Source organism: Oreochromis aureus, linkage group 14 (assembly GCF_013358895.1).
Source record: "Oreochromis aureus strain Israel breed Guangdong linkage group 14, ZZ_aureus, whole genome shotgun sequence".
Taxonomy (NCBI): domain Eukaryota; kingdom Metazoa; phylum Chordata; class Actinopteri; order Cichliformes; family Cichlidae; genus Oreochromis; species Oreochromis aureus.
Genome location: NC_052955.1, coordinates 27,380,392 through 27,399,172, shown reverse-complemented (window position 1 = coordinate 27,399,172; position 18,781 = coordinate 27,380,392). Strand labels below are relative to the sequence as shown.

Genomic DNA, 18,781 nt, shown 5'->3' with positions numbered 1-18,781 from the left:
TCTGGAAAAGAAGAAAAACAAAGACATACCCACTTTTTTTCAGAAGAGGCCCTAATCCTCTTCCGTACTTTCTTCCCCACTGTCTTTTTTTTAAAATCATACTTCATACATCATTTCGTAAAGTGAAGTCATGCCCAGGAGTCCAGGAACAATTTTTTTTTAAAACTACCAAATAAAAGCACATAAAATGGCCATTTATGGGGGGTGTCCTTAAACACACTTCAGAAGATACAGCCTTGGCTACTTATATGAGTATATAAGAGCAAAAACAAAATTAAATGTCACCAGTGCAGTGTATATGGTAAAATATAATGTTGTTGTAATGATTTAAATATACATTAATACATTTTTATTGAACTTTTAAACTACATTTGTAAAAATTAAATATCAATCATCTGAAAAAAAAAATCCCAGCAATTTCACGAAAACTGTGATATTGTATGTCTGTGAAGGTTCTCAGTCATCCAGGTCATCGTAGTCAAAGGAGTTTGCAAAGAAAAGCGTCTGGACTTCTTTGAGTTGCTTGAAGACGTTTCACCTCTCATCCGAGAAGCTTCTTCAGTTCTAAGGTCAAATGGCCGAGAGTCCCAGATGAAACCATGGTGTCCTTTGATGTAGTCTCCCTCTTCACTTGCATACCCACCACAGAGACAGTGGAGACTGTCAGAAAACGACTACAAGAAGACAGCTCCTTGGAAGACAGGACCAACTTCACACCCGATCAGATCTGCACACTGTTAGACCTCTGCCTCACCACAACATACTTCAAATACAACGAAGGCTTCTACAGACAAAAACATGGCTGTGCCGTGGGCTCCCCTGTGTCACCTATTGTAGCCAACCTTTACATGGAGGAAGTGGAAAGGAAGGCTCTTGACTCTTTCAAAGGAAGAGCACCCAGCCACTGGTACAGATATGTAGATGACACCTGGGTCAAAATCAAGACACAAGAAGTGGAATCCTTCACTGCGCACATTAACGCCATGGATAAAAACATCAAGTTCACCAGGGAAGACACAAAGGACAACTGTTTGCCTTTCCTGGACTGCGCTGTGCACATTGAAGAGAATGGCAACCTCAACATCGAAGTTTACCGGAAGCCCACACACACGGACCAGTACCTCCTCTTTGACTCCCATCACCCTCTGGAACACAAACTTGGAGTAATTAGGACCCTACACCACCGGGCAGAACATGTTCCCTCTAAGCCTGAAGGGAAAAAAGAAGGAACACACACATGTAAAGGAAGCACTGAAAACATGCGGTTATCCTAACTGGGCGTTCATAAAGTCAGCAAAGAGGCACAGAAAAGAAGATCAGACACCAGCGAGGGAGGATAAGAAAGACAGACGCAACAACGTTGTCATCCCTATGTAGCCGGTGTATCAGAGAAACTCAGGAGAGTTTTCTCCAAGCACAACATCCCAGTGTACTTCAGACCCAGCAACACACTCAGACAGAAACTGGTTCACCCGAAAGACAAAACTCCAAAACACAGACTTAACAACGTGGTGTATGCTGTACAGTGCAGTGAGGAATGCCCAGACCTCTACATTGGAGAGACCAAACAGCCACTCCACAAGCGCATGGCACAACATAGAAGAGCCACCTCCACAGGACAAGACTCAGCAGTCCATCTGCATCTTAAGGATAAAGGTCACTCTTTCGAGGATGCCAATGTTCACATTTTGGACAGAGAGGACAGATGGTTTGAAAGAGGAGTGAAAGAGGCCATCTATGTCCACTGTGAGCGACCATCTTTGAACAGAGGCGGTGGTTTACGACACCAACTGTCTGCCATCTATAATCCAGTTTTGAGTTCCCTCCCAGACGCCTTAACGCCCACTCACATCCTGGGCCATCTGACCTCAGGAATTCACATGACAAGGTGCGGCCAGGTTTCACAATGAGCTCACCCGAAACCCTGGCTGATTAGGTACCACACCCGCTTTCACACCTTGGCGCATGTGATTAGAGGATCACCAGGGGGTCCTTTGTCCCTCTTTGGGGGGATACTCCCACTGGGTTTAAATCTGGGACTCTCGGCCATTTGACCTTAGAACTGAAGAAGCTTCTCGGATGAGAGGTGAAACGTCTTCAAGCAACTCAAAGAAGTCCAGACGCTTTTCTTTGCAAACTCCTTTGACTGTGATATTGTATATTCCAAAAGTAGTCATGTTTTTATATTCATGAAATCTTGTAACTTGCATTTGCCTAAGATTAAACTTCACAACATTCAGCTCCGAATGTTGATAAAGGGTATATGAGCTGCTTCTTCTGGCCTTAAATGACACCAAGCAAGGTGCTCACTACATCTGAATTCTGCTATAGCCAGCAATGTGTTTGTGTTCTGAAAATATGGGGTCAAATTCTACTGATATATTACGAACACATACCAGCTTTTGTGCAAACTAAGTTACTTCCTATTTCCTTTGCCATCTCTTTCTTAATCTCTGTTTGACATACGTGCACACCCACACAAACACACAGAAGGATAGACCTGTTTGGCGGTGTAGTGTTGGTGGCATTCATTCAAGCGCTGACCTTTAAAAGCGTTGGAACACATCTGAGAAATCCAATAACGCCCGTCCGAAGATCGATCCCACCAGGCGAAATTTCTCTGCACTACAGTCTGCAATACTAGACAGGACACAGTTGTGTATGTATATGTGGGCGTGTGTTTGTGTGTGTGTGTGGGTCAGTGCCTGTGCTTTTTAACAACATGGAGTGGGGATATAATTGAATTCTCAAGGTGATCTGGGCACCACTGCACACCACCTAACCTCCACACACACATGCACGCCATGATACCAATCGTTTAATAATGGGTTGCAAATGGATGTTTAAACATGGGTAAAACTGACAGAAAAAAAGTACTCACACGACAGGAGAGGGTAGCTCAAAATGACAATTTCAGAGGAAGCTGTAAAGTCAGAGAGAGAAAAAGTCAGAGGTATTAGGAGAGAACTGATGAGTATGCACACTGTGTATTTATAGCAACCTGGAGGAAAAAAAAAACAGAAGACCTGTCAGGGAAAATACTGACATGCAAAAAAAAACCAGAAGGAAGAGCAGAGGAGGTCATATGCTTTGAGAGAAAGAAAGAAAAACTAGGGATAAATCGGTGGCGATGTACACAAGATGACAATTGAGTAAGTTAAATGGCCTTGACACAGGCTAGTAATAATGATGTGAGAGGTGGAAAAAGATAAAAAAAGAAACTATTTACCACTTTTGAAGCACAAATGTGAAAAGGAATGTATTGAATGAGAGTAAAATGTGGCTTTTATCTAGCACAGCCAGATAAAAGCCATGCAATCATCAGGCAGTTAGTGACTGCAACATCTAGTCTGCTTAACAAGCCGTTTGACAACGAAGTATGTAACACCACAAACCAGACTGGAGGGTATCCAAGGTCAGAAACAGGGGAGACAGAAAGAGAGAGGAGAGTTTTTGCAGAGTCATTCCCAGAGCTCCGTCACGCCTAGTGTCTCTTTGCCCTCAGACAACTTTCAGTGTTGACCTCTAGATAATTTCACCACACTAGCAATATACTGCCGTGTCCACGGTGATATCAGAACAAAATTAATTAAACAAGATACATTCTCCACCAAGCCTTGCTTCAGCAGGACAGTTATATTGGAGTCATGTATATTGTTATTCACCCAAAGGGACATATTACTCTTCATCCAAATATGTTTTCTTTTTCTGATATGAGCTATGCAGAACAGAAACTCAGATGTTTATTAGATAAGGTGAGGGGGTAGATTCCAGACAGATAAAATGAAAAGAATGACCAAGTACTGAGGAGGATATAAGAATGGATAATGTAGCCAAACAGACTGTTTTTTTTTTTCCTTGAAGGGGAGCATGTAAGTATGCAGACGCACACATACATATCTGCAACCATAGTGTCACAAAGCCTTTTGCTACTATAAATTATATGAATTCATAACATGTGTGTCCCTCACACTTTACTTGCACATCTCCATCAATTCCATCTCTCGCTTTCTATAAATGAAAGTCTACCTTGAAGGTTCAGCAGAAAGTGGTATAACTGTCAGGCCATGCAATATATGTGTGACGTGATGTTAAAATGTATGAAATGTATGAAAAGTTTGGGGATATTTTTATGTTGGTAATTGTAATTCTTATGTGCTTTTGTTTAAAATTGTCTGGCCTTTTTTATACATTGTGTTTCAATATTTGCATCCCTTAAATTCATTATCAGTGACTAGGGATGGGTACCGGTATCCGGTGCCATAATGGCATCGGTTCTGACATAAACGGTAATAACCAGACCGAAAAGCAGCGCACATTTCGGTGCTTTTTTTTTCCTGAGATGTCATACACTTTGGATTCTAGCCAATCATTTTACGTTTCCGAGGATACGTACGTATGTTCTTTTAGAGCAGAGCTACAGATTAAAAATGCCCAAGGCGAAGCGGTCAAAAGTCTGGCTGTACTTCACAGCAAAAGATGCAAACTCAGCAGCCTGCAACAAGTGCTTTAAGCTGATACTGTGCAAAGGAGGTAACTCCTCGAATCTGATGAAACACCTGGCGACGTATAGCATTTTGTTAAAAGCCGAAATGCACCGTGTTTGATAGCTTGCTGCGAGACCTCACACCGTGCACATCTACTGCGGGTGTGGTGCCTGTTATTGGACCCGGAGTTAGCAACATCCCCCAAGAACCCAAAGAGTAGAGTCCTGGCCCCTAGCCCTGTCAGCGTAGCAGAAATGATGACGGATGATGATGGCAGCAGCAGCAGCCATTCTTCTCTGCGTGAGTAGCTTAATGTTGTTCGTGTGTAATTTACGTTGAGTACGCTAACCACGTTATTAAATTAATGCATGTAAGGTGAACTAGCAAACACCGTCGTAGTTACATGCAGCTGTCTTCTTGTTTGATGGCAGATACTCCCTTCACCCTGGCCAAAAAGGCTAAAATGACCAAAGAAAAAGTGGGAAACAGCTAAACATGAGAGGTTTTTGGACCAATTTTGTGTTCTCCATTCTTTAAGCACTTCTTCCAGCCAAGAGTGATACCATATATGCCCTATAGCTGCAGAAAAGGCTAACATTATTATCTTTTTACAAAAAAACAGCTGAACATGAGAGGTTTTTGGACCAATTTTGTGTTCTCCATTCTTTAAGCACCGGTTCGAGCACCGTTTAAGCACCGGCACCGTTTCAAAAGTACCGGTTTGGTACTGGTATCAGATAAAACCTAAACGATACCCATCCCTATCAGTGACTGAGTTTGGGTTGCTTTAGGTACAAGTGTAAGAGCTTTAGAAAAAGATGACTGAACCAAGTTTGCATCCTAGAGGCTTCTTCAGTTCTAAAACCAAAAGGTGGAGAGTCTCAGGTATTTAAACCCAAAATAGGGTTTAAATGGCTAGGGCTGCTAGTTGGTAACTGTTAACCTAAAAAAAATATTGTGATGATGTTTAGACAGATTAACACATCGTGATAAGCTTCTAAAGTAATATAGTAATATAATGTAAACATATATACACACACACATACACAGCACACAGTAACAGCACACTGCAACAGAGAGCAGGAAAACAGCATAAGAATCACTAACCAAAATAAGTTTCTGTATCTTTTTGAGTCTTCCAGTGCATGACCCAGTCACACAGCCATATAAGCTTCTATATAATCCAGATAACAAAAATCCACACAACTGTGAAAAACTGTAGCCAGTGATTGATGGGGTGCTGTGTCTCTTTGTCAATGTTTGCCAATGGTTAACAACTCATTGCTGTACTAGATCAATAGGCTAATTCAACACTGCATTTGTGTTTTTAATTTCCTTCAAAAGGCGACGCGTATCGACTTGCTAAGCGCAAAAACAATATATTTGTCTGTTTGTCATAGACAAACATAGACACAGGCTGTTAAATTTAAGAAAATGAAAAAAAAATCAGATCAGATCCAACTTGATCCTAATAGTTTATAAAAAAAGGGAAAAAATGCTTTGAAAATTTGGTAAATGGTGAATGGTGTATTCCTTCATGAGCTAATACGTTCTGTATTTAGTTACCACTGTCCAACAGCTTTTTCAGAAAACAAATTTCGTTAATATTATGTTTAATGTTTTTTTTTCTTTTAGAGGCAAGATCCTGTTGCTTGGGATGCGGAATTTGCCAGTGCAACCCGGGACGTTCTGAACATCCGTTACACCCTCCTGCCCTATCTGTACACTCTGATGTTTGAGGCACATACGAAAGGAAGCACAGTGATCAGACCACTTTTACACGAGTAAGTGTAAACGGAAAAAACACGTGGCTCTTATCTTTGATGATAATTTTTGGGGCGGTTTAGCATTACATTTAGTCACTTTATCAAATAATTGAGTTATTACCAGCATGGATCTTTCATCCTGATCACTGGCAAGATGACCTGATTTTATACTACACTGCTTCTCATTAGAGAGCAGTGTGCAACGTAACATGAAGAAGTTTCTGAATTTAAAAAAAAGGAACTTTCTCTTTAGTGTACAACATGTTTTCAACCCCAGTATATTTTAATGACCAAGAAACATAAGTTACATCATGTTTCTAAAAGAAGGCTTTTACTACTGGCTACAAATGCTAAGTTAAATGGGAGATAAAACTGACTTTAACTGCATGTCCATGAATTTTGTAGTGAGGTAAGGTTACTTTGAGAAATGTGCTCTTGAGAATAACTTGAACTGGTAAGAAAATTAGAGTTGTATTTCTTGCCACAACAGCTGCCTTTAAAAAGCCCTCTGAACAAGGCAATGTGACTGTGTAGTGTAGAGGCCAAGCATAGATGACTGTGGCTGCACTTGGCAACTCCCAAATGTGAATGTGTGAAATTGTTTGAAAAAGAAGACATATTTATTCATTTTAAGAGACTCTTATAAAGTCACAGATGGTATTTAAGGAGCTGGCACGGTGAGTCTGCAGGGTTAATTGGCTTGCATCTGCAAACCGTTGAATTCTGAATGAGTACTTGAATATCATCTGGGTTGAGGACGCATAAGAGAGCAGTGGTAACATTTCTTTCAGTCATGTTTAATGGCCTCTGTGATTGTATGTTGTAGGTTTGTGGATGATAAAACTACATGGGAAATCTACAGACAGTTCCTGTGGGGACCTGCCCTGCTCATCAGCCCTGCACTGGACCCTGTATGGTGTAACATGTGCACATGTTTTGTATTGTTTTTATTTTTATACCTTTAAGGTTGGCTCTGATGTTCTTTAACTGATTTTTTGACAGGGAGTCACAACTGTGAGAGGATATATTCCTAAAGGCCGCTGGTATGACTTTCACACTGTAAGTACTTGTTCGTAACAACAGTAAAATATCTGGTGTCAAAGTTCTTGCAGAATGCTGTGAACTAAAAGGTGCCTCTGTTTTACGGACTTAACAGTTTTAACAGGCTAAAATAAAAACTATAACATTCATCTGACAGTATTAAATGAGGGAAATACAGTATGACAACACCATCACGGAGCTACAGCTTAGCCACTACAGGGAGCACCTTAATGACAAAAACCTACTCTATGGGGCTAAGGGAGTCCCATCTGTTAAACAGCATTACAACCCCTCGTCACTATGCGCACATACTAACACATTTCCACATAGGCTAGTCTGTGCTTTTAGTCTCTACCCTACTGACGCAAAGGACCTGTTGAATTAAATTAATCAAAGATAATCACCTGTAGTATTTCTAGTACTTTAATAGTATGTAATTATTTCTTTCATCAGGCCAAAGATGTTGGAGTGAGTGGCGCAATGTTTGACATGCCAACACCCTTGAATCATATTAACCTTCACGTCAGAGGAGGATATATCTTACCCTGGCAGAAACCAGAGAACACTACATATTACAGGTAAGTGAGCATACATTATGACTGATACATCTTGAGAGTGTGCAGCTACAGGTCAGCATCCTGTGTGTAGTACTACTTGTGTGTGTGCGCGTGTGTGTGTGTGTGGGGCTTAGTGCCTGTGCAGAAATGCAGAACGGAGCACATATCACTTGTGTGTTTGAATGAGAATGAAAGAGAGAGAGACAGTCAGAGGGCGATGACTGTTCCAGCAGGAAAGAGGTCAGATTGATCCCCTCAGCAGGAATATATTTGTTCTCAGCAGCAGGTATAAATAGACATTGTCCTTTAGAAATCTATTACAACCCTTTCTGCCCCTTTTGTTTTAGTCGGAAGAATCCTTTAGGACTGATCGTTGCCCTGAATGACACTGGAACTGCCAAGGGATCATTCTTCTGGGACGATGGTGAAGGAATAGGTAAGCGAAAGGTCACTTTTGAACACCTACACCACCAAGACAGCAAATACTGTATGTGTTCATGGAGTGATTATTCATGACAGAATAACATAGTAAAATGACTCACTAGGATTCAATTTTTTTTCTCTCCTGCTTCCTTTTGTTTTTTTGTGGAGTTACCATTAATAATAGCCATAAATAGGAGTTAGCATAAGAAATGCAATCAGTAGAATTTTTTTTCTAGGCATTAATAGCTTCACTGTCTAGTGAGGCTGTGGCAGGCAGGAAGTGAGCCCAAATGCAGAAACTCGTGCATGGAAAAATAAACTTTATTAGCAGCTTTATTAGCAGCTTTTTCCTTCATAGTATAACTTACAGAAAACAAACTAAAAACCTAGAACATAAAACTATGAACAAAACACTGGGAAACTAGAAGCACGGAAAAACCAAAACTAGAAACACAGGGAGACTTACAACACATGAGGGGGTACGATACGACAAAGGGCAAAGGAAAACACAGGGCTTAAATATACAAGGGAGTAATGCAGGAATGAGAAACAGGTGGGAAATACAGCTAGGACTAATACGACATAAGGAGACAAGGGGATGCAAAGGTAGATACAGTGACATAGGACATGGGACCATCAAAATAAAACAGGAAATGACATGAACATTGAACCTGGACACAAAACACTACACCAGGAACACAAGGCAGGCACAGAGACTAAACATCACAGAGGTGCTAAAGAATAACTAAGGAACACGAAATACAAACGACTAAACTAGGAAAAGCCCATAAAATCCCAGAACATAGAATAAACAAAACTTAAACAGACACCCGACTCCAGACCATGACATTCACATGAATGTCATGGTACAGGAAGAGCAGTAGAACATTTTAGGTATTTGTATCACAGTTTCTAATCTTACTTACAACCCCGTAACCAGATACATTTTCAAACAGGAAAATCCTCTTTCATTCTTATCTTGAAATTTACATTTTCTGTTTTTTATTTATGGGTTTAAATCACCTATTTCAAAGACACTACAAAAGACAGAAGTGGATCAACAGCCAGTACTTGATACTTTTTAGTGGACAAAAGCTGCTAAGTTGGTGTGAAAACAAAAAAGATCGAGCTTGTCGACGTTGTATGATAAGAATAACAGGCTTGTTGTTTAAATTAAAAGATGTGCACTGATTAATGACAGATACAGAACATTTTGGAAAATTAGAAAATCAGAATCCACATAATGGCTTTTCATCCCAGTGTGTGTTAAACTCCTGCGCAGTTAGTTATTCAGTGAAAGTAATTCTGCTACTTTCACTGAATATGAAATTCAGTATGGATTTTATCAGAAAGACACAGTGAGCTACAACATAGTCTATCTCTACTTCCTCGCTTGTTCTCAGACATGCATATTTACACATACACGAACAGAATCAGTCTCAGAAGTGCTTCTGTGAGAAGATGCACTCCTCTGTGCACGGTCTGTTTGTGTTGGGACAAAGGAGAGAAAGGCAGATAGTAAGCAAGTGAGGAATGCATAGAAGGGGAGTGACAGAAACCATTACAGTAATTCCCTGTGTCGCAGCCTAGAGATATGCTCTCCATCACTCCTCTTTTATCTGGTCCCTTGCTTCTCTCTTCTGCGTCTCCCTGTCTGTCTGCCATGTAGCCTTCCTATGTCTTTCTTGCTTGCTTTGCCTCTCAGCGTATCGCTTGCTTACCTGAACTATCTACATTTCTGCTTGTTTCGGCTTCCGCATTTTTAAGTTTTACCTCAGAGGTTTAGCTATTCACTCCGCTGTCTGTCAGGTCCAGCTGCAGCACTCATTGTGCTACTCTCTCATTCACTGGTGTTCTCTCGTGTATTCAACTGGTTTTACATTCAAGCATTAATACCACCTATGTATATTTAAGTGGCATAGCCAGCTGTTTATTTTACTTAATTATTGGGTTTTCTCAGGTGATTATTTACTTGCCCTTTAATTAATATTAATGTGAACTTAAACCTTGATCAACACAAATTTTTATGCATCCCTTAGTTGTCGCTGCGTCACTCATTGTATAGTCACATACTTCTTTGCATACCCTCCATGCCTCTGCTCTGAATGTAATTCACTCCTGTTTCTCTCCTCAGACACAGTGGAGGACAACAAATATCTTCATATCACATTTTCAGTGGAGTCGGTGAGTTCAAAGGCCAAATACAAGCCATACTTCTTTTTTTTCCCCTATTATCATCATTATTACTATTAATGCAGCAAGACAAGCAGATCAGCTGATACCTTAGCATTTAAAAAGACTGTGGTGGGCAGATGTCAAAGGCTAACTGCTGGAAACCATTAGCAAAGAATCTATGTCTAATTTTGAGGTGGTGGTTTGAAATAAGCTTTTACTGAAACAAATTCTCCTTAAAAGAAAATCTTTTGAAACCTGTATCAAAATAAATAGACACAATTTTTTAAGTGATTTCATCTCTTAGTATTAGCTTTTGAAATACTAAACAATAACCATTTCAGTTTTTAATACAACTTGCATGCTTAAGTGGTGAAAAAGAATAAGACACTCTTCTCTTTGCTATTGATGTATAATTTATGTCACAGTGACTATAATATAAAATAATTAATAACACATTACAACACAATAGATAATGTATGTTTTGCTGAGCTTATATAGAAGCTCATTGCCAAGTCACTAGCTTTAATGAAGTCACAACGTAATTTTGATCAGGTGCAAGGCTTTTGTTGTGCATGAAGCCTCATTAGAATTTCGTGACCTAAAATTAACATGCTTAGACAGAAGAGCCTGAAGTTGAGTGGATATGTTAATGCAGATTTCGGTGTGTTTCTGGCATTACAAATGATTTAATAATCCTACCTTCTAAAGGCAACCTCTAATGTAGAACAAAACATTTTTTTAGGGATTTATGTGGAAAGAAACAAACTAACTAACAGAAACAAACAAACAAAAAATCCCAAATAATCAGACAAATAGTTCCCAAAGGTATTATGACTAACCTACCCAGTATAAAACCTCTAACCAGTAACTACTCTGTCTCCAGCCTCACAAATCAGAATTATGATGAAATGCAAACCTTCTGACTCACAACTCAATCCAGTTTTGAAGTGCATTTTAAACAGGTTTTCTGACTCTCTATTAACTCTCATGTTTCTTGAGACTTTCTGTTTTGAAGTCTATATGCTGATGAACATGAACAGCTATATGCTTTCTGTTTGATTTCCTCTTGCTGTTTTGGGGAAATCAGAAAGGAACATGGAATACTCCAGAAAGGTCACATACATTCATACAGTCCTTTAGTTTATACACTTTAAATACTTTGTCTACCTAATGTCCTGGAAGGATAACAGAGTAAAGCAATGCAGGCACAGGAAGAGCATGCATGCCTTGAATCTTGGTCTGAGACAACAGTGCCAACCCTTGCAACACCATGCCACCATGTATAAACAACTATCGAGCTTTATGAGTGAAGTGGATGAAAGAGTTTTGTCCACTGACATGAACACATTCTTAAATCGAAACATAACCCTAAAGGATGTGTTATCTATAAGGAACAAGATAGTAAAGGATTCACTTGTAATTCTAATGAAGTTTAACAAAATTGAATTCAAATTTGGCACCGGCAACAGAGTTGCCTCATTGGTGTCTTTTGGGGTAAATTTTAATGTAAGGGTCATATCCTTCTGCAAAAGATATTTCAGTTAGTTGAAAAAAAAAAAAGACAGGTGACCTATGTGTTATGGCAAAGTTTGTTTGGTAACAACTTGATAGAAGTTCAGGTAGGACATGTTAAAAACTCCCTAATAGCTAGGACCAATGGGAATAACCCAGCCACATTTGCCTCTTCGCCAGGCAAAGACCCAAAGGTACACATTAATACACACATCTAAACCCAAACACACACATATATGCAAAACCCTACAGTATACACTTGAAGCTACCGTGGCCAAACATCTGTGGCTGTCCTCTGCCTACAATCAGGCTCAATTCAAAGCAATTTCACACAGCGATAAAACAGGCACTGCCTGACAGCCAAAGAGGGAGAGAGAGGAGGTGTGTGTGTGTGTATGTGTGTGTGTGTGTGTGTGTGTGTGTGCAGGATTTTGTGTGTGCACACATGTGTATGTAAGTGACTGTGGGGATGGCTGTATGTGCGAACAGGCAGATGTGAGAAGATGAGGATAAGTTGAGCAATGAGGCCAGAAGCAGCCTGGCAGATTAGCAGATCGTATGCCATTTTGGATGTCTATCTGAATGTAGATGTGTGTGTGTGTATGCATGTGCGTATTCGTATATGTGTGTTCTCTTAGCTCTGTATGAGGGTTGGACCTCAGTACAGCTAAAAGGAATCAGAGTAAACAACATTACTATAGGACTAAAAATAGAACTATATAAGGAAGAAATTCAAATAGTAAATTTCACTCACTGAAAAGATGAAGCAAAACATAAACAATAATGCATTACTGGGTAAACTTCATGAATCAGCTTAAACACATTTCCAGCAAAGTGAATATGAAGTTCATGATTGTTGTTATCTATCCTGTCATGCAATTCCTATAACAATACATATATTGTTATAACCCCACCAAATGATATTGTGCTTTGTATATATGTGTATATATATATATATATATATATATATATATATATATATATATATATATATATATATATATATATATATATATATATATATATATATATATATATATATATATATATATATATATATATATATATATATATATATATATATATATATATATATATATATATATATATATATATATATATATATATATATATATATATATATATATATATATATATATCTATATATATATATATACATATATGATTCCCCATAACGCCTCCTCTTTGTCTTCATCACTTTTAATTTTAGAAAACCTTGACCAATGACGTGGCAGTAAATGGCCTGGATGCTGCAGATTATTTGAAGCTGGGTGTGGTGAGGATTTGGGGCGTGGGACCTGAGATCACAGAGGTTTCCATAACTACAAATGCAGAGACTTACCCACTAACCCCACAGCACAACCTTGAATCACAGGTCAGTACATTTCTGGAATACTTAATTCAGTTATGGTTAATGCCAATGTCTAAATATTTTGTATATCTACAATAAAATAAAATTAATCAAGTATTATTCATTAAGCTACAGATGACCGTATAAAATCTAAAATGCATATAGGAAATGGTCTATCACCACAAAAGCTCCTAACATAAATGAAATGTTGAAATGAATGTTGTGATGTTCATAAATGAGCGTTGGTGCTTTGTAGGCAAGCCAGAGGTTCATGGTCAATAAAGTTGACATGTACAAAAATATGACATGAAACACAGATTTTCTAAACCCTTAAGATACTCAAAATAAAAGTATAAATAATAGCAAATTGTACCCAAATTGTAAATAAGAAAGAAGAGATTAGGCCATGTGTAAAGATCTAAAGCTGTTTTGCAGTGCTACATTGGTTTGAGGTGGGAAATGAAAAAAAGGAATTAATAGTCCAAGAGGATAGCATGTATTCCCTCTCCTCATTTGGCTTTTGATAAAATATTCCTGTCAAGGTTGTGTACTGTACTCAGTGCACTTATCAGAAGCATGGAAATGATAGCTACTGCAGCTCCATAAATAATCATAGATGAAAAAGCTTTACATTTATACTGTTCTTGAGAAGATGGACAGGGAGAAGCCAGACGAGAGGGCAAGAATTGCAGATGAAGAAAGTCAGAATGACAGAGGACTCAGTGTGTGTGTGTTGGGGATGCAAGGATGGGTTACGAATACTGAAAAGACAGAAAGACAGTTCATCTGTAGAAAGAAGGGAAGGACAGGCAAGACTGGTGGAGAGAGGGAGAATGCATCACTGTAACCAGATGGAGGGAAAAAAATAGAGGTGAAAGAGATAAACGTGAAGAATGAAGGATGTGTGAGGGGGGGAGAAAAAGGGCAGGAGGAACAAGAGAAACGGAATGAGGATGACACAGTATGTGCATGGTAATAAGTAGTTTTTCAGTGTGAGACAATCCATTTATCTTCTTAAGTATTGTCTGATGGGGTAACAACTTGAAAGAAATAGTAAGCAGCTGGTGCTGTGTCAGTTAAATACAGTGAGGTGGGAGAGCTATTTCTGTCTGGCACAGGACGAGATGTTTCATCCTGAAGACGTATAGGCCTGTTCTTACTGTCATGTACAAAACACATGTCTCAGCGTCAGCTTGTGTAACTTTACTGGAAAGGTGTGCTGTGTATATATTAGAAAAACTGAATTATTAGCCTTTAGATCAGATCCAATTTATAGAACAGAACAGAAGGGAAGTGCTGTACATTCAACAATTAAGTCCTGGATGATGTTTATTTACAAAATAAAAAGTGTCAACTTCCAACCATCTGTCTGAATATTTTTTCCTGATCAAGTTTTCAGCATTACAGAGAGCTAAAGACTTTTCAGAAAATGATTTCCCCATCATCATCATCATCATCATCATCATCATTATTACTAGTAATATTAATAGTAAACGTGAGCCACCAATGAAGAAGTAAAACTGATGTTCTCCTCTTGCTTTTACAGGAGCTGACCGTAGATATTACTGATCTGAATGTGAATGTGCATCAGAATTTTCAGTTAACATGGAAGACCAAGGCTTGAGTGCAGTATTTGTGTTCACTTTAAAAAAATAAGATATCTTTAAATAAGGGTCCATTAATTTAAAAAAAGATGTGAAGAATACATATTGTTTTTGAACATGAAACGTGAAACCTCAATGCCTCCCATCAACCTATAAAACCGAATAACGTTTTCCTTTTTACCGTTACACTCTGCCTTTAAAATAAATGTTTGATTTACTCTAAATAACTTCAGAACTTTATTGTCATTCAATATCCCAAAATGTGTGATACCATAGAAAAAATAATGACTGCCAATCATGTCTATGGTAGGAATGTTTTTTCTTGCAATCATGTATACAGGATCCAACTGCAATGAACTGCATCATATGCATGTCTGTTCCTGCAAATAAGATATGAATAAATCAGTGAATTAAAAAATGTGTTTGGTGTTCTTCTCCAGTTATATGTGTCTGTGTTTTCATATTGGTCTTTTAATCCAGTTAATAATCCTGTTAAGAGAAAGTGTAATCTAGTTATAATGACCCATATAATCAAACCTGCACAAAATCTTAAGAAGGATGACTTTGATAGGTGCAAATGTGATGTATCATTGATGTTTTGTCTCACTCTAGGTACTAAGAATTTAGTAATAGTAAATTAAGTTTCATTAACTCCAGTTTGTACTTTGCACTTGTGTTATTGCCATTTAGTGCTGTGCTTTTGCCACTTGTATTTTTCACAGTAGATGTGCGCACACTTGTGCATGTATGGGTGTTTGTGTGGGTGTGCCAGCATCTATTTATAGCTCTCACCTGCAGCAAGCTGTCTACCTGTGCTTTGTCTCATCCCATTATTTTCCCATATAATGATACAGCCATCCATTATTCAGCCTGCAGTAAACCTAATGATGTCAATTTAGCCATGGGCACCTCAAATTGATTTCCACTCTAATCGCCACTCCACGGGAAGCAATGTGTTTGGGGGTTGCTGTAGAACGTTGTGTTTATGCGCTCGTGTCCAAAAAGTTTAGAACTGTGATGATTCATTCTAAGCCCTGTATTCAGGTTAGCTATTGTTTTGAAAAGAGAATTTTTACACTTTGACTGTGAAAACATCCTTACCTTCGGTGCCTCTGGGACTAATTGAGCTGATGATCTGAAGAGGCATTCTTCCTGGATTCATACTAAAGTCATTACTGGTGTAAGAAAAAGAGATAAAGACTGTAGACTGTGAATGAGTTTGGAGTTTTGTATTCTTCACATTCCTATTGGTTACTGGTTCCTTTTTTTACACATTTTTCTCTCTTATTTTGTCAAGGAAAGAAAGTTAATAATGAATTGCCCCTGACACCACCATCTTTTGAATTTGTTGTGAATGAGACTTAAATGCTTTCTTCCTGTCAAAAATTTGTAAAAATTGACAACAGCATTGGCTCAGATTTTTCTTTACATCATTTCTGCTTTCCTGTAATTTCCAGCTCAATTTTGTTCTCATCATTCTGGTCAAAACTCTTGCCTGTCTTTTGTGAATCAATCAGCCTCATTCCAGTTCTACATAGATGTAGCCCAAACTACATGTTCTGGGAGGGTGACTGGTTTGCAATTAGTTGGCCACCAAATTTTTCTGCTCTGTACCACACAGAGGCTTGTTGAATCAGTGTAGGTTAGAAAGATTTGGGGTTTTTTTTGTCTCTATTGCTCAATGTTAAAACTTCTAATGCTCAGAGAAAATCACTGCTCTCGCTTTTCTTTTGTTTTAATATAGTCCCTATAGTCAACCCATGTCAAATACGGGTTTATACAATACTTTAAAGAAGTGTTCCTTAGGCTTGAACTTCTCTCTCTGGGCCTGACCCGCTAGATAAACACGGCAGGTTTCCTGTTCTCAATTATATCATCATCCCTCTGGCCCAATCATTTTTTTGCCCATCTTCTGTGAGCCAATCACCCTCTATTCTGTGCTCTTTAAATCTCAGTGCTCAATGCTGTATTCATGCAATATACAATATACTCCAATAAAATCCTAGTAGAATGTTCCAGATTCCTGAAATTTGAAAAAAGAAAGGGGAAATCTGATAAAAATTCAAGATACCTAAATTTATCTTTAAAAAAAGCTATTGAAAGAGAGCTGTAACATAAGAAAATGTGAATAATCATGTTCATTTATTCCTCATTGTTGGAGTTAGTCGATACAGCTAACCACGAGCCTGCTATAAGAGCAGTTAGTTATTAAGGTAACTGCAAGCCAAGATTAGGCTTGAGGGTCCTAAAAATTATAGTTTTCCTGTAATAAATAGTTGGATTACATTCACATTCAGACTTAATTCAGTAATCGCTCAAGTCTGACAATATTAGATGCCTTTCAGAGAAAGTTTAAGTAACACTGCCAAAACAGCAGTGCTTACACCACCAACAGAAAACTTCAGGATATCTTTGACAGCTCACCTGAATATCACTGCCATCAGTCATAAGTGAGCTTCACTGACTTATCGACCCGTATTGGAGTCCTTTCACAAATTTCTACATCTTCCTCTGGAGTAAATAGACAATGAATACTTCAGACACCCAGCATTTTGAGAGCTGAGGTAAACAGTGGACTGACAAGCTACACTTACTACAGATGAAAAGTTATCCAGAAAGTTGGAAGTGACTCGGATGAAAACACTAAATATTTATTTGACACGTATCTGGGTTTTTTTGTTGTTGTTGTTGTTGTTGTTGTTATTTTTTATCCCTGAGTTATTTCTATATAAATATGGTGTGTAAAAAGTGTTTTTCTTATTTTATACACAAACAGTAAAAGAAACTTGCTGGCTGTCTATGGGTGTAGGGGTCTCCAACTCCAGGCCTCGAGGGCCGGTGTCAAGCAGATGTTAGGTAAACAAAAAACTAGAGCTTAGAATATATGTATTTTATGAACCACGAGGATTTAGATTTAAGGAAAAGGAAATAAAAAAAAATCCTACATACAAAAAATAAAATAATTAAAATGCACTGCAATAAAGCTGGATCTTGAAAATATATACAAAAAATATATACATAATTTTACATATATTTTTAACAAAAAACACAAATAGCATTCTCCATCAGTGTTCAGATAATTCAATTCTAGTTCCAGATTGTCAAAGCATGATTTTCACATGATTTTGTGTTCATTTCTTTCTGAAAACTAAATTAATGAGGCCCAACACTTCTTATGGATCATTGTCTTTTTCTCTGACTTTCTAAAAGAGAAGCCATCTTAGCAGAAAGCATGCCTTCAAGTAAGTTGCAGTAACAGTAATGTGTCTTTGTTCCTGGGGTGAATGACAGATACAGCAGTGGCACAGATGGGTGATGGGGGTGGGGAGATGAAACAACATAAAAGACAGAAAAAACACTGTGGCAAAATCAAAGTCTGTCAAACATGACAGGCGCGTGGGTGCATACACGTGTGCTATTAACATGTTTGCAAGATGGTGTGAATTACATATTTCATATCTTTATGCATATGCCATACTTGAACTATTAAGAGCACGACAAAATCACCTGTGAGGTATTACAAAACCAGTAATAATGAAAGTCAAATCCATGAGCACATTTCTGTGGCATTCACATCAGAAAAACAGCAAGGTGCGTAAAATGTCACCTGTCACAATAAATTCATATGCTAATTTTTCAGGACAAGCTGTACCTTGAAAATATGCATCTTTAGACAGAGATAAACATTTAAAAATTAGAAATAGTTCATCTCTCATGGATTCATAACGCCTTCCTTCCACAATCATATACACAGGCCTTTAAATGCAAATATAGAATATAGACGTGACCTTGTCCGACTTTTTTCTCCCTTTCTTTCTTTCTTTCTTTCTTTCTTTCTTTCTTT

At 38.2% G+C, this 18,781-nt stretch overlaps 1 protein-coding gene across 2 annotated transcripts in view; it reads left to right on the top strand.

The window, feature by feature from the left end:
* Window positions 1–15,358, top strand: part of LOC116330348 (sucrase-isomaltase, intestinal-like) — a 62,654-nt gene extending 47,296 nt beyond the window's left edge. For both annotated transcript variants that reach the window (XM_039622421.1, XM_031752629.2), the window contains exons 41-48: window positions 6,123–6,271; window positions 7,080–7,164; window positions 7,256–7,312; window positions 7,748–7,872; window positions 8,199–8,287; window positions 10,409–10,458; window positions 13,193–13,357; window positions 14,880–15,358. In XM_039622421.1, the coding sequence (XP_039478355.1) occupies window positions 6,123–6,271; window positions 7,080–7,164; window positions 7,256–7,312; window positions 7,748–7,872; window positions 8,199–8,287; window positions 10,409–10,458; window positions 13,193–13,357; window positions 14,880–14,957 (798 nt within the window). In that variant the 3' untranslated portion in view covers window positions 14,958–15,358. The remainder of the gene's footprint in view (window positions 1–6,122; window positions 6,272–7,079; window positions 7,165–7,255; window positions 7,313–7,747; window positions 7,873–8,198; window positions 8,288–10,408; window positions 10,459–13,192; window positions 13,358–14,879) is intronic.
* The last annotated feature ends 3,423 nt before the right edge of the window (window positions 15,359–18,781 follow it).